This window comes from Chinchilla lanigera, unplaced genomic scaffold (genome assembly GCF_000276665.1).
Source record: "Chinchilla lanigera isolate Chin_1 unplaced genomic scaffold, ChiLan1.0 scaffold00021, whole genome shotgun sequence".
NCBI classification, from domain to species: Eukaryota; Metazoa; Chordata; class Mammalia; order Rodentia; family Chinchillidae; genus Chinchilla; species Chinchilla lanigera.
This window is the reverse complement of record NW_004955422.1, coordinates 10310619-10323837: the sequence shown is the minus strand read 5'-3', so window position 1 is coordinate 10323837 and position 13219 is coordinate 10310619. Positions and strand designations below refer to the sequence as shown.

The 13219-nt window shown below is 44.9% G+C and overlaps 1 protein-coding gene across 1 annotated transcript in view; it reads left to right on the top strand.

Annotated features, from left to right (window-relative positions):
- The window catches only part of Ldlrad3 (low density lipoprotein receptor class A domain containing 3), a 176076-nt gene that overhangs the window by 58736 nt on the left and 104121 nt on the right, over positions 1 to 13219 (top strand). The window contains exon 5 of the mRNA XM_013513831.1: positions 4920 to 5054. Coding sequence (XP_013369285.1) covers positions 4920 to 5054 — 135 coding nt within the window. The remainder of the gene's footprint in view (positions 1 to 4919; positions 5055 to 13219) is intronic.

Here is a 13219-nt window from a genome sequence, read left to right as displayed (position 1 = left end):
TTCTCTAATTGGACGACATAACACATTGTATCTATTCTCTAATTGGTGAACATTTGTAATTTCTCTGTCATATAAATAGTGGCTTCTATAAACATTTTTGTTTATTCATGGATCTCTCTAGACTCCGCAGTAGCTGGAAGTGAAGTTACTGGGCTGTAGGCTATGTGCCCCTCAAGCCTTACCAGATATGACTTAATTTGTCTCCGCGGTGGACCTACCGTTCGCAGTCCCACCCAGAGTCCATGAGACCTGCCTCCACATCCGGGCCGGCAACCTTTATGTAAGACCTTAGGTGTGGTCAGTCTGATGCATGCAAAGTGCCCATCATCACCAGCGATGGTACACGTTTTCCTTTACATTTTTATTGACCATTTGCCATTGTTCTCATGAGAATTGCCTGACTGCATCTTTACCCATTTTTCTATTGAGTGGTCTTTTGCTTTGCAGTTAGAAGAGTTCTTCGTATATACCGGTGTGAAAACCAGCCCATGACTTGGTTTGAAATACACATACAAAAATATAGACACATATAGTATGTGTGGATGCATATGTAAATGTACATGCAAATGATTTTTTTCCTTGGGAAACTCAGTGAGTTTGAAAGGCCTAAAGCTAAAAGAAGTCAGCAGGGATAATTCAGCACAACTTCCCACTAGCATGTTTACATAAGCTTTCCACCACCCGTCTTGGAGCAATTAGAACGTCTTTCCAGGCCTATCCTTTTGAGTGAACTGATTGTAACTGATTCTTGTAGATGTGACCCACAAGGTCCCGGGGAAGCTGACAGCCACTGTGGTGTTATGCTAATGGGCAGAAGGGTTTGCAGGGCTGCCTTGGACAAAAACCAAATGCGATGTGTGGTTTTGGGTTTCCCCGTTTTGGTTTTGGCTGGAGTCAGACTTTGGTTTCAGCCTGATCAAGTTGAGCCATTTTCTAGCCCACAGTGATTTATGTAATTAAATCTTCCATTCTCAGCTCAGACTACTGTTGTCTGACTTTACACTGGTCCATTATCCTCTAAACTGAGAGATCTGGCTTCCTTCATCCCTCTACTGTCTCTGACTTTTCACATCAGACTTTCTATGTTAAATAGTTGTTTTTAAAATTCCGCGGTCATTCTCTTAAAGAGGAATTCCTTCTGTCTGAACCTGTAATCTTATTCTTCCCCTAGTCGCCAAAGCTGCCAGCCCCTCTACACCAAGTATATACACGGGATGATCAAAAAATACAGTGAGCATGCTGTGTGCTTAAATAAAAGCATTTATTACAGTAACATGAATCCCCCTTAAACAAATGCTCTCCCTTGCTTCAAATATACTTACCCCATCATCTTTGCCACTTTCTGAAGCAGTTCTGCAGCTTGCCTTGTGTCTTTACAAGATGTGATCAAAACTACGCTCAGTGCTGCCGCCAAGTGCCAGCTAATGGGAATCCGGGCTTATGAAAATGTGGTGTGTCTTCATCCACCTTATTCGCCAAGTCTGGTACCATGCAACCTCTAGCTCTTCCTCAAGCCAGAAAGACCATGAAAGATAAACATTTTGAATCGATTCAGGAACTGAAGGCAGCCGCAGCAGTGCAACTAAAGACCCTCATGAAAGAGGACGTCCAGAGCTGCTTCAGAAGGTGGCAAGGACAATGGGATAAGTGTGTTCAAAGTAAGGGGAACATTTCAAGTAGGATTAATAGCAGTGTTCTTTTAGTCTGATATATTTATAAAAATTTAAACTTTAATTGTATTTTTAGACACACCTCCTGTGTGGCCCCATGAGGTTTGCCAAGCCCTTAGAGTGGGGTGTGTGAGTGTCCCAGCATTAGCTCCGTGAAGCCTATAAAGTAGGCAGATGACAGCTGCCACCTTGCTGTGAAGGCCACCGTGAGATGCTGGAGCTGACCTGCCCCTGCCCCTGTCCCTGACCCTGACCCTGTAGTTACCCTCAGAGCTGGGCCTGACATCCACTCTGCTGTTTTGTAGCAAAAGATTGTCCCGCCCCAACCAGTGTACTTCGGTTTGTTAGTTGCCCAGATAATAGATCCAGTTACAGTTTCTGTTCTGCTTTTTTTTCTTAGAAACAGCTGGTCCATTGTGTATTGTCCTCTTCCTAGTAATCATTCAGAGTAGCAGATACATGTATGCTACCTTGTCTACACACTATTAGCACAAGAGTTTCTTCTTAATGAACTAAGAGAAACTAGCTGTATAACAATCTTAACTATCTTTAATGTATATACATTTTTTTCTTTTTTTCCTTTCTTCATTTCCCCTTTCCCCATCGCAGTTTGTCTTTTCTTTTGAACAGTTTCTTCCCAATTCACAGTATCTATTGTACATTTCAGATCTTATTTACTTGTTCATTTTCTCACACTAGTGAGACAATACGATGTTTACATATATGGGTCTGATTTATTTCACTTATGATTATGGTCTTGAGTTGCATCTATTTACCTATAAAACATTCCATTTTATCCTTTTTATGGCTGAGTAGTACTCCCTTATATCAGAAAGAACATCTTTTTATCCATTGTTTGGTTGATGGACATCTGGGTTGTTTCCAAGATTCAGCTATTACAAATTGTGCTGCTATAAACATGGGTGCACAGTACACAGTGTATCAACCATTGTAACTGTCTTAATGACCTGTTTTGAAGCTCAGTTTCATTGTTATGATTATCTTTTTTTAAAAAAGGAAAGAACAACTGGGATGGGGGAAAGGAGAATATATATAATATATATATATATTATATATACACACACACACACACACACACACACAAGATGGCTAAGATAATTGTGCTACTAATGTCTAGTGGTTTATTGAAAGGAACAGTTAATGTTTAATTGTTGGATCAATCTTGCATTCTTACGTCCGGTAATCTGAACAACTTTGTTGAAGATAACAGTGTAATGTAACAACCATTGCTAATTTCCTGTCACCTTGTTTCGAAATTCTGTATCATTTTTGTTGTTTTTGTGTTGTTTTGTTTTTGTCTCTGTTATTTTTTTCTCTTTAAAATAAAAAAAAAAACCAATAGGCAGAAAGGAAGAAATAAAACTATTATTTGTAGATTAAAAAAAAGAAAGAAAGAAAAGAAATGGCTGGTCACCATTTAGTGGCTTGCTGTATGAATTCTGGCAAAGTCTACACCAATACACGCTGCCTTTCCTATAGTCCTCCAGCACACAGATCTGCATCCATCATAACACTTGCTTTGTATTGTAAGATGTGTATTGTAAGAACCAGTCCCCAATTGACAAGCCGTTGTACCTCTCTGTACTTCCTGCTTCCTTATCTCAAAAAAAACCCTAAACCACCAGAGATCAGGACCTGATATTTTGGGAGCGATTCCAGTCAGTACCATTGACGTAAATAAATCTGCCTCCAAATCCTGGGTGCCGTTGTGGCATTTCTGCTTACTGTCGCAGTCTCATCACACTGTACATTCTCATTTGACGCTGAAATGAATGTTGTAAGGAGCAGGATCAGTGTTCTGGGCTTGCTACTGGCAAGGTCCTGCGGGGCCAAAGCTTAGCCTAGAAGGGCACCATGACTGGCTTGATAGTCTGCACTTTATTGTCCTCTTATTGCTTTTAATAATTTTAAACAGCAGATCCTGCATTTTCAGTTTGCCCCTTTATCTTGCAAATTATGGAGCTAGTCCTGCCCGTATATAAGCAATCAAGGCTCAGAGAGGTGAAATAATTTGGCCAAAATTGCACAAGGAATAAGGAGCAGAGTAGAGATTAATTTCTACTTGGCTGCTTCCTTGATTGAAAACAGAGGCCTGGGATGAGCCTTGTCTGAATTGTACTTCAAGGAACAAGGGAGGGAGGGTAACTGTGCTGTAGAGATGCTGTTTTTCTGAAGATCTGCCTGTGCATTAAAGTGGTTTTGTGTTGACCTTACACTGGCCAGTTGCCAACCTTATCTTTAAGGACCTAGATCTGTTACTTCTTTTAAAGTCCCTGAAAGACCAAAGAGGGAGTTTCATGGAGCCTCACGGAGGAAGTGATCGGTGACCACCGGGTTCATGGGATCTTTATGGTAGCAAAAAAGAAATTGAGAACATTGAGTTTCCATCAGTAAGTCATAAAGAGTAAATTGGAAGCTGAGTGCAGTGGCACATGTCTATAATCCTGGCTATCTGGGAAGCTAAGGCAGGAGGTTCTCAAGTTCAAGGCCCGCTTAGGCAACTTAGCAATTTAGCAAGATCCTCTCTCAAAAAAAAGGAGGGGGGGCCAGAGGTGCAGCTCAGTGGTAGAGTGCGTGCCTGGCATATACAAAGTCCTGGTTCAATCTTTAGTACTGCAAAAACAATTTTTTATAAAAAGAGTTACGGAAGAATTAACAGGCTGGCCTATAGGGAGAGAAAATGAAGGATCCTAGGTAGCTCTCAGGCCTGACCATCTGATCCCTGCCTTGATGGCAGAGGTTCAGGCACTGCTACGCATCTACTTCAGGTGTTGCTTTGTGTGTCTGTGTGTCTGTGTGTCTCCTGTGCTATCCACCATTCCAGTCTCAGCTCCCCAGAAAAGAGTCCATAACACTCAGATTCTGCCCAGACTCACTAGAGGCTGCAGGCCAGCCCACAGTGACAGTGTGGGATGAGGTGTTCATCTCTGGCCAGGCTGATGTGGCTGCAGGCACTGGCATGGCCCTCTGGGAGAAGACACTACACAGGAGGCCCCAGCTGCATCTCATACGGTCCTGTTGCTCCCTGTGGTTTTCTAAGTCATGGCATTGTTGGAGACCATCCAAGTTGCTTCTTTAGTCTTGTCCTGTCTTGGGCATTGGCTGGCTCTTCTCCCTGTGCATCTTAGAGGATGAGCTTGCTGCTTCCTGAGCAGTATGTATACCTGTTGCAACAGGTTCTGGGTACTAAGAAGGACTCACCGGCTTCCCTGTGTTTCCCCTTCACAGCAGCAAACCCGCTACTCTGCTCCACCGCCCGCTACCACTGCAGGAATGGCCTCTGCATCGATAAGAGCTTCCTCTGCGATGGGCAGAATAACTGCCAGGACAATAGTGACGAGGAGGGCTGCGAAAGTTCTCAAGGTAGGAGCCCGTCAAGCGCTAAAACATAATTGCAACCCAGCAGGCCAGACGAGGGCAGGAAGAAACAACACTCGCGCCCTCTGCGGAACACAGCAGCTGTGTGCTTTCTGCATTGGACCTTGTAGCCCTTGTTGCATGGTCTTAAGGATATTGTGTCTTTGGTATTCTTCATATGTTAAATGCCATGTGCATGTTTCCTTTTCAAAATTTCAGTGGGCCCCAGCTGCATCTCATACGGTCCTGTTGCTCCCTGTGGTTTTCTAAGTCATGGCATTGTTGGAGACCATCCAAGTTGCTTCTTTGTATTAAATGACTTCTTTGGGAGAAATTCTACAGTGTAGGATGCCTGCACCGGTCCTGGCTACACTTCACCATACAGCTGTTTGCAAAAGGAATTATTTTGAAGTGTGCTTTTCTACTGGCATCATCTGCGCCTGTCATTTGTACCATAATATCACAGATACTCACTGCCATTCTCTCTTTTTTTTTTCCCCATTTTTGCCAACTTAGTGGTCATGGAGTGATTTGCGTTTCTCTGGTTATGAGCAGAGTTAACGTTTCCTCATTACGTTTGTTTCCCACTTGGTGTCCTCTTGAGTGGACTGCCTGCACCTATCAAGCTTTTGACTTCAGCCCTACTTCATGGAAGCCGGGGGATGGAAGGATGAGCTTCCTTAGGGAGCCCAGGGAGGACACATGGGCTGGAGTCTTCCCCATTAAGTCTGACCCAGCACCTTTCTTTGCTCGCTGAAATGCAGTAAACATGCATTTCTTTAAAGATTAGAAATAAATACAAAAGTTTTGAAATGTGTGCCTATTTTAAGGCATCCTAAAGAGTATGTAGTTTTCATATCATAAACTGGTGTTATAGGTATGTAATCCCTACTTCTCTCCCTTAATAATCGTATGTGACTGTGATTCACCCATATTATTGCTTGTTGGTCATTTGTCATTTATTTTGACTCTTACTCAGTATTCTGCTCTGACTGTGCCGTAGTTTATAGGTTTGGTAAAACTATAAACAGACAAAGGAGAAATGATAGTTAGCTGGTTACGTATATGGTGTGAGATAGGATACAGGGGATGAGTCCCGTGGTTGTTCATTATGTTATTAAAAGTGAGTGAATGCACCAGACATGGTGGTGCACACCTGTAATCCCAGCATTCTGGACGGCTGAGGCTGGAGTATTACACATCCAAGTCCCCAGTGTGACTTAGCAAGACCCTGTCTCAAAGGAGATGGGGTGTTGCTCAGTGTGAAGACACTGGGTTCTGTTACCAGTACAAACAATAATGATAATAATAATAATCAACAGGGCTGGGGATTTAGCTCAGCGGCAAAAAGCGCCTGCCTGGCAAGTGCAAAGTCGTGAGTTCGGTTCCCGGTACCGGAGAAAAACCAAAAAAAAAAAAAAAATCAACAAATGGGCCTGTGTGCACTGGTGAGAGTGAGCCACAAAGCAAGTGTCATGATGGATGCAGATCTGTGTGCTGGAGGACTGTAGAAAAGGCAGCATGTATATTGGTGTAGACTTTGCCAGAATTCATACAGCAAGCAGCTAAGGGAGGTGAGTCTTGGTAGAATCAAAGTTTCTGATTGTCCTTGCTGAGAAGTTTCCTTCTTGGGTCTTCTCTTCACCAGTGGTTCTCAGCATGTGATCTTCACCCAGCAAGAGCACCGACACTTGGGAACTCTTTGGAAATACAAATGCTGGGCGTCCAGACCAGACCCACTCAGTCAGCCACAAGGCTGGGCCCAACCACCTCTGTGTTATTTAACAGACATCAGGGGATTCTGCTGCACGCTGAAGGCTGAGAGCCCCTGTTCTGCACTAACCTTCAGGGCATTTTAATCTTGCCATTTGCTCAGGAATTTCTGAACTTCTGGGAATTGCTAACCTTTACCCAGACTCAGATTTTTATAAACCGGAACATATGCCAAAGTATAGCCTGAGATAAATACCAAGTGGGGCCAACAGTCACAAGGTCAGGTGAATATTAGCACCCATAGGAGGGACTGAGGACATTTTTATGTAAATATTGTGTCTTATGTAGTTGCTGATGTGTTGATGTGTCTTACAGTCGCTTGGGGTACCCCAAGATATTTAGTGGAAAGGCCGGCAAATCTAAGACCTGCAGGTGAGGGATGCTGGTGGCTTGGGCAACAGCCTCTTCCCAAGCCTGTTTGAGAGTTTTGTTGAGGTGGATTATTGCTTGCCCTTCAGAGTAGTTGCTCTAGAGGCTGGTTGCCATTTGTGTTCCTAAATTCTGCCTCTTTCTCCTTATTCCACTATCAAACTACAAAGTTCGTTGAAAAAGTTGATGCATAAAAATGGAGCGCAACAGACACTTAACAGATTTGGACAAATGGAGCAGATTTCCTTAGAATCTCAGCTTTGTGCCTTCTATACCGAGATGTTGTCCCCATGGACCATACACTATAGGCTCATGTGCTTCCCTCTCCCTTAATCTCCCTCACTGTCCTGCTGGCCTCCTCCTGTCTCTAATGGAGGCCAGCAGGTGAGTCATCTGAAGTATGGATGGATGCTTTATTACTCACTTTCCTGTCTCTGGAACAAAGTACCTGATACCTAGAATTTGAAGGAGGAGAAACTTACTTTGGCTCATGATTCCAGAGGGTTCAGTTCATGGTTAGCCGCCTTCTAGGCACAAACAGTATGGTGGAAGAGCATGGTGAAAGAATGATGCTCAACTCCCGGCAGCCAGAAAGCAGAGAGGGAGGAAGAACTGAAGACAAGAACACGCCCTTTCAGATCATGCCCCTATCCCCTTGGCCCCACTTCCTAACAGAACGTTTACTATACTTAATCTGCTGATGAGTATAGCACCCCCCATGGTCAAATCACCTTTCCAAAGCCCCACCTCTGAACACATGAGATTTGGAGGGACATTCTAGCTCTAAACTGTAACGGATGCTCTTTATCATCCTGGATGCTGGCATCTGATGTCATTAACCTGGCCTGCAGCTCCAGGAGATTGGTTGAACCCTTGGTGCTGGAGCTCAAGGACAGAGTGTGAAAACTGGTACTTCTTCCCTCTTTGTGCTCAAAGTTCCCTTTAGTTCAAAAGAATGATGTGCTGTCCAGCTTCCTGCCTCCCAAGGGATGCTAGCTAGCTGAGCTCTTTTCAAGAAGGGTTTTGTCAATTGGCTACAGTGTCTTTATCTCACTTGCTGTGTCCTGGCGATAAGGGTTCAGAACGATTTGGAAGGCTGGCTGTGAGGTTTGGCACATCCCCAGAAGCCAGCAGTGACAGACAGCTTTGTCCTGTCAGAAGTGTGTGTGCGCATGTGTGTGTGCATGTGTGTGTTCACATGAGTATATACAGTCCTCAAGTTGGGCACTTTCATCAGTGGGTAGGTAACAGGACAGTAGTGGGGTGCCTTCCATATGCTAGGCCCTGTGGTGCATGCTGGGGATTTGACTCCTTGTTGAACTGTGTTCATTTTCCACCTCAAAATTCATATATTGAAGTCCTACCCCATCCCAGGTCCCCAGATTGAGGCCTTATTAGAAATAGGGTCATTGCAGATGCAACTGCAGTAGTTAAGATAAACTCCTACTGGAGGGGTGTCTTTATATAAAGAGAAATTTGGGCACAGACATAGACATGGAGGGACTATCGTGTTAACATAAAGGTGAAAATGAGTATGTCTCTTAACACCGGAGATGGTCACAAGAAGCCAGGAGAGAGGCAGAGAACAGATTGTCCTTCACAACCCTTAGAAAGAGCCGGCTCTGTCTGCCAACATTGTGATCTTGAATTTCCAGCCTCCACAACTGTGACACAGTGGATTTCTGTTGTTTAAGCCCTAGCCACCAGGCCTGGTGGTGCGTGCCTATACTCCCAGCACCCTGGGGGAGGCTAAGGCTGGAGGATCAGAGCCCAGCCTGGGTCACTTAGCCAGATTCTATCTTAAAACAAAAAAAAAGAAAAGAAAAGGGAGTGGGCGATAGCTTAGTGTGATGGCCCTGGGTTCAACCCCCAGGGCTGCAAAATAAAAATAAAAACCCCCAGACTCTGGCCCTGTGTTACAGCTGCCCTGGTGAAGTAGTACAACCTCCATAAAGTGACACTCAAATAGGGCACAGCCACACCCTCAGGCACCAAGAGAAGTGGGAGCAGAGGTGGGCAGGTGCAGAGAATGATCAGAAATTGGAACAAAGTGAAACGAAAACCCGAGGGAGACGTGGAGGACTTGGTGCATTTCGAGAAGCATTGAGAAGACTCCCGTTGGGGAAAAGTGCTGGTCTGCCTGCTGGGTAGGGGTTGGCAAAGCCAAGCTGGCTGAGTAGACCCCACCCAGGCTGCATTTTAAAGTGTTCATTTCTGCACTTCACGTCTGGGCCTCCTTGACTCTGTCTAGACCCCAGTCCTGGACCTGAGTCACTGTCTACCCTGCACCCCTGTAGCCTCTCTATATCCAGCAGCATCTGTGCTTTCCAGACACCTTTAACCCTGGACTTGACTTTACCGTGCTCCAACTCTAATGCCCCAGCCAATTTAAACGACCACTGTGACCGCCAGGATGAATTGCTGGAGCCTGGGCTTAAGTGGTTAATATTTGACTGGCTGGTATATGCAAGGAGAGGGGTTTTTGTGGCTGTTGGAAGAGCAGACACCAATCCAGAACCCTGGTGCTAACTCTGTGGGTTCTGTGCACTTCACACATTGCCACCAGGGGTGTGAGGTGCATGATTCACTGGGGAAACTCTGCCGTAGCCTTGGCTGAAATCCACTGAAATGTAGAATCGTATGTCCCTTACCTGGTGCCACCCTTTACCTCTCCACATGGGGTCTGTGATAGACTAGATTCTCAGCTTCAGTTCTTCACACTCTCCTTCACCCTGTGGCCTGACAGAATGGCCAGAGGAAATGGCCCTGCCCTGTGAATCCTGGACTTGCTTTAACCAATGGACTATGACCAGGCATAATGAGATCAGAGGATGAAATGTGTTTATACCCATGGACCTGGTCTCTTGCATGTAAATGAACAGCCATGAAAAGAACTCACCCTGAGGAACCATTGATTCCAGGAAAATGTGGTTGAATATGAACAGACCTGAACCCACCTCACGTCCCCGGGCCAATCCACAGTAAGGCCAACAGGGCTATCACCAACCGGAAAGTCCGAGAGAAAACAGTACAACTTCACTGACACCTTAGGGTATGTTTGTTACGAAGCATAACTAACTGATATTTTATCCCCAGGAATCATCGTGTAACTGTGTTTACTTACTAGATGTTTACTGATTGCTGCTATGTACAGGCACTATTCCCAAGGGACATGGGGACATATCAAATTTTGTTAAATCTGTAGATACTATTGAGGATTTTGTAAATAGATTTGCTTCAGGGTGACCTGTTCTCTAGCTTGACCTCACCACTTCAAATGGATGTCATCTGAATAAATTGGGTATGGCAAAAGATCAATAAAATGCTTTTTTAAGAGTTAAAAGAAAAAGCTTCTGAGTATAAGACCCACTGTTATTTTACGTTTCATTGAGAAAGAAAAAAATTCTGACCATTAAATTACAACGCACTATTGATTCTAAGATGCATCTCAATTTCAAATGTTAAAATGTGGCAGAATGTGCATCTTAGAATTGAAGAGTGATAATAGGGAACAAGACAAGTGTGGTCCCTGGGCTGATGGGACTTGTGCTCCACGGGAATAAAGACAGGCATTACATGGGTTGTTGGGTGAGGAATGTCACAAGGCAAAGGCAGAATACCCTGGAAGGGAGTGGCAGGGCCATCTGCAGAGCATCAAAGTCTTCCTGACAAAATGATGCTGCACTTGAATCTGGAAGGATGGGGAGGGGTTAGCAGGACAAGAGAGGGGTCAGTGGGGAGCAGGATCCTTTTGGGCAGAGGAGGTGGGCAAGTGTGCAGCCACAGAAGTAAGAAATAGTGGGTGCATTGAAGGAGCAGACATCCACACGCCTGCCAGTGGTGGATGTGGAAAGCCCAGAGTTAGCGTAAAACAAGCAGTGAAAACAGGTTTTACTTAGAACAGCTGTTGCAGCAGGAGAAAAGAGATCTTAGTGTAGTCACCTCTCAGATTCCATTGGTTCCAGAACCTCCCAAGGATACAAAAATTCCCAGGTGCCCAAGTCTGTTATAGAAGGTGGTATAATGCTTGTACATAAGTAATTCATATCCTCCCATATGCTTTACACCATCTTTAGATTTCTTATCATGCTCATCAGTACAATTGCCTTGTAAATAGTTGTTGTACACTGTACTGTATTGTTTAGGGAATAACAACAAGAAACAAATGTCTGTATATGTTCAGTACAGATGTATTGTTTTGGAATAGTTATAATTTGCGCCTGATGGAATCCACAGATACAGAACCTGAGGATCTGCCTCAGCGAGGCAACCATATAGAACTGGGCCCAATTAAAATACAACCAGAGAAAGGCGGAATTTATAGCTAAGAAGCAGGCTTGGAGTCAGTGGATGCAAATTAGTAAAGAAACATCAGGGCTTAGAGAGAGTCTGGCCAAACCTACTTACCAGGCTTCATTCTGAAGGTGGCCAAGGTGATCGGATATCACTTGTGAGATGGTGGAGCATAAGGAGCCCAGTGAGACACCCAGGATGATGGGAGTTGCTGCTAAACTGACTTAGCAGAATTCTTGCTAAAATTGGACATTTCAGAGAGCAACGCAGAAGCCCAGTGTCTGGGCTCAGCAGAATTCAGAAGAACCTGAGCAGTTTGGTCTAAGAGAGAAGCTTCATTATGGCTGGGAAGGGGTAGCCCGCAGGGGTGCTGGAGCAGCCCACAGTGGCCCATCTGTGAGCTGGTGGCCTGGGAAACCAATGAAGAACTTGGAACTTTCTCCTGTGGACAGTGGGAGGTCACACGCAAGGCACAAGAAGGCAGTGACCTGGCAGTAGCTTGGGGCAAAGCTCCAGGAGGTATCGGGGGCTAGAATTGCCAAGACTTGATAACAAACCAGAAGAGGGCAGCAAGGGATGGAAATAACCCATGCTCATCACCATGGGGACACTAATTTTGTAGAGCTGGAGGATCTGCCGAATTATCTTCCAACTGTGCTTGCGTTTTGCTTTGCTGCTCTAAGCCCCCCACTAGCCTGCGTAATTGAGAATAAAAAGAGCTTATGCTTTTGGAAGAGACCTTTGCATTCTGTTGCCAAAAGATCCAAGAGACTGAGCAGCTAAAGATAATTCCTAGAAAAATCATGGAGGGCGTAGAATGGGAGAAGTGCTAGTTTTTGCTTTGGTTTTTTCCAATACAGATTGAAAAGAGCTTTCAGGGAAAAAATAGTTGGGTTGAGGGAATCATAGAAAATCACAACCTGAAGTTTGATGGGTGGTTAATATTTACCGCAAGACTTGCAGACACCCAGTGGTGCTGGAGGGGCTCTCCTACAGGGGCCCCAGGAGAGAAGCATCACCTGAAAGAATTCACTTAGCTGTACTTAGAGCAAAACTACTGGAGGTCCATTTAACAGGAGGGATGGAGAAGCCTTTTTTTCTGCTTTTAATTTAAGAATCTGAAAGCCCAGCTGGGCTGGGAAAGACAAAACTGCTGACACGATTGGAAGGAGCAGAAGGAGGTTGGGAGAGGTTGATTGCTGCCTTTCTGTACCCGTGGGGTTTTCTTCTTAGTAATTGAGTGTTTGCATCCTGAAGCTTCTTTTTCTTTAACCACTGCAGCGGGAGTGTGAAGATTTCAGAAACACCCCTCATTTAGAAGGAAATCGGAGTGATTCTGCAGTCATGGCAGTAATTGCTTCCCGGTCTCCTAACCACCTTCATAATCGACAAAGCTGGGTTTTTTTAAGCTTCTCCTGTTCCTGTCTTGTGAAGGTCACCATTCTCTTCTGTCTCCTGGTCCCCGCCTCCCCTGGGGGGATGGCAGAATCCAGCCTGGACCCCTGGCTGAGGTTCCTACTGCCAAGGCAGGAGGACCATGTTTCAGGGTCGTGGGATCAGTGGAGTTTGCTGTCTCTCTCCAAGATGGCTCTGTGGATTTTTAGAGCCCGGAGCTGCTGTGTTGCGTTGCGTTGCCTGATTAGGCAAGAACATTCATCCATTCGGGGACTGACCACTTTTACTCTAGACTACTAACATTCATTCCTGTCTGTACCATTTGCAGGGTGTCTCCTTTT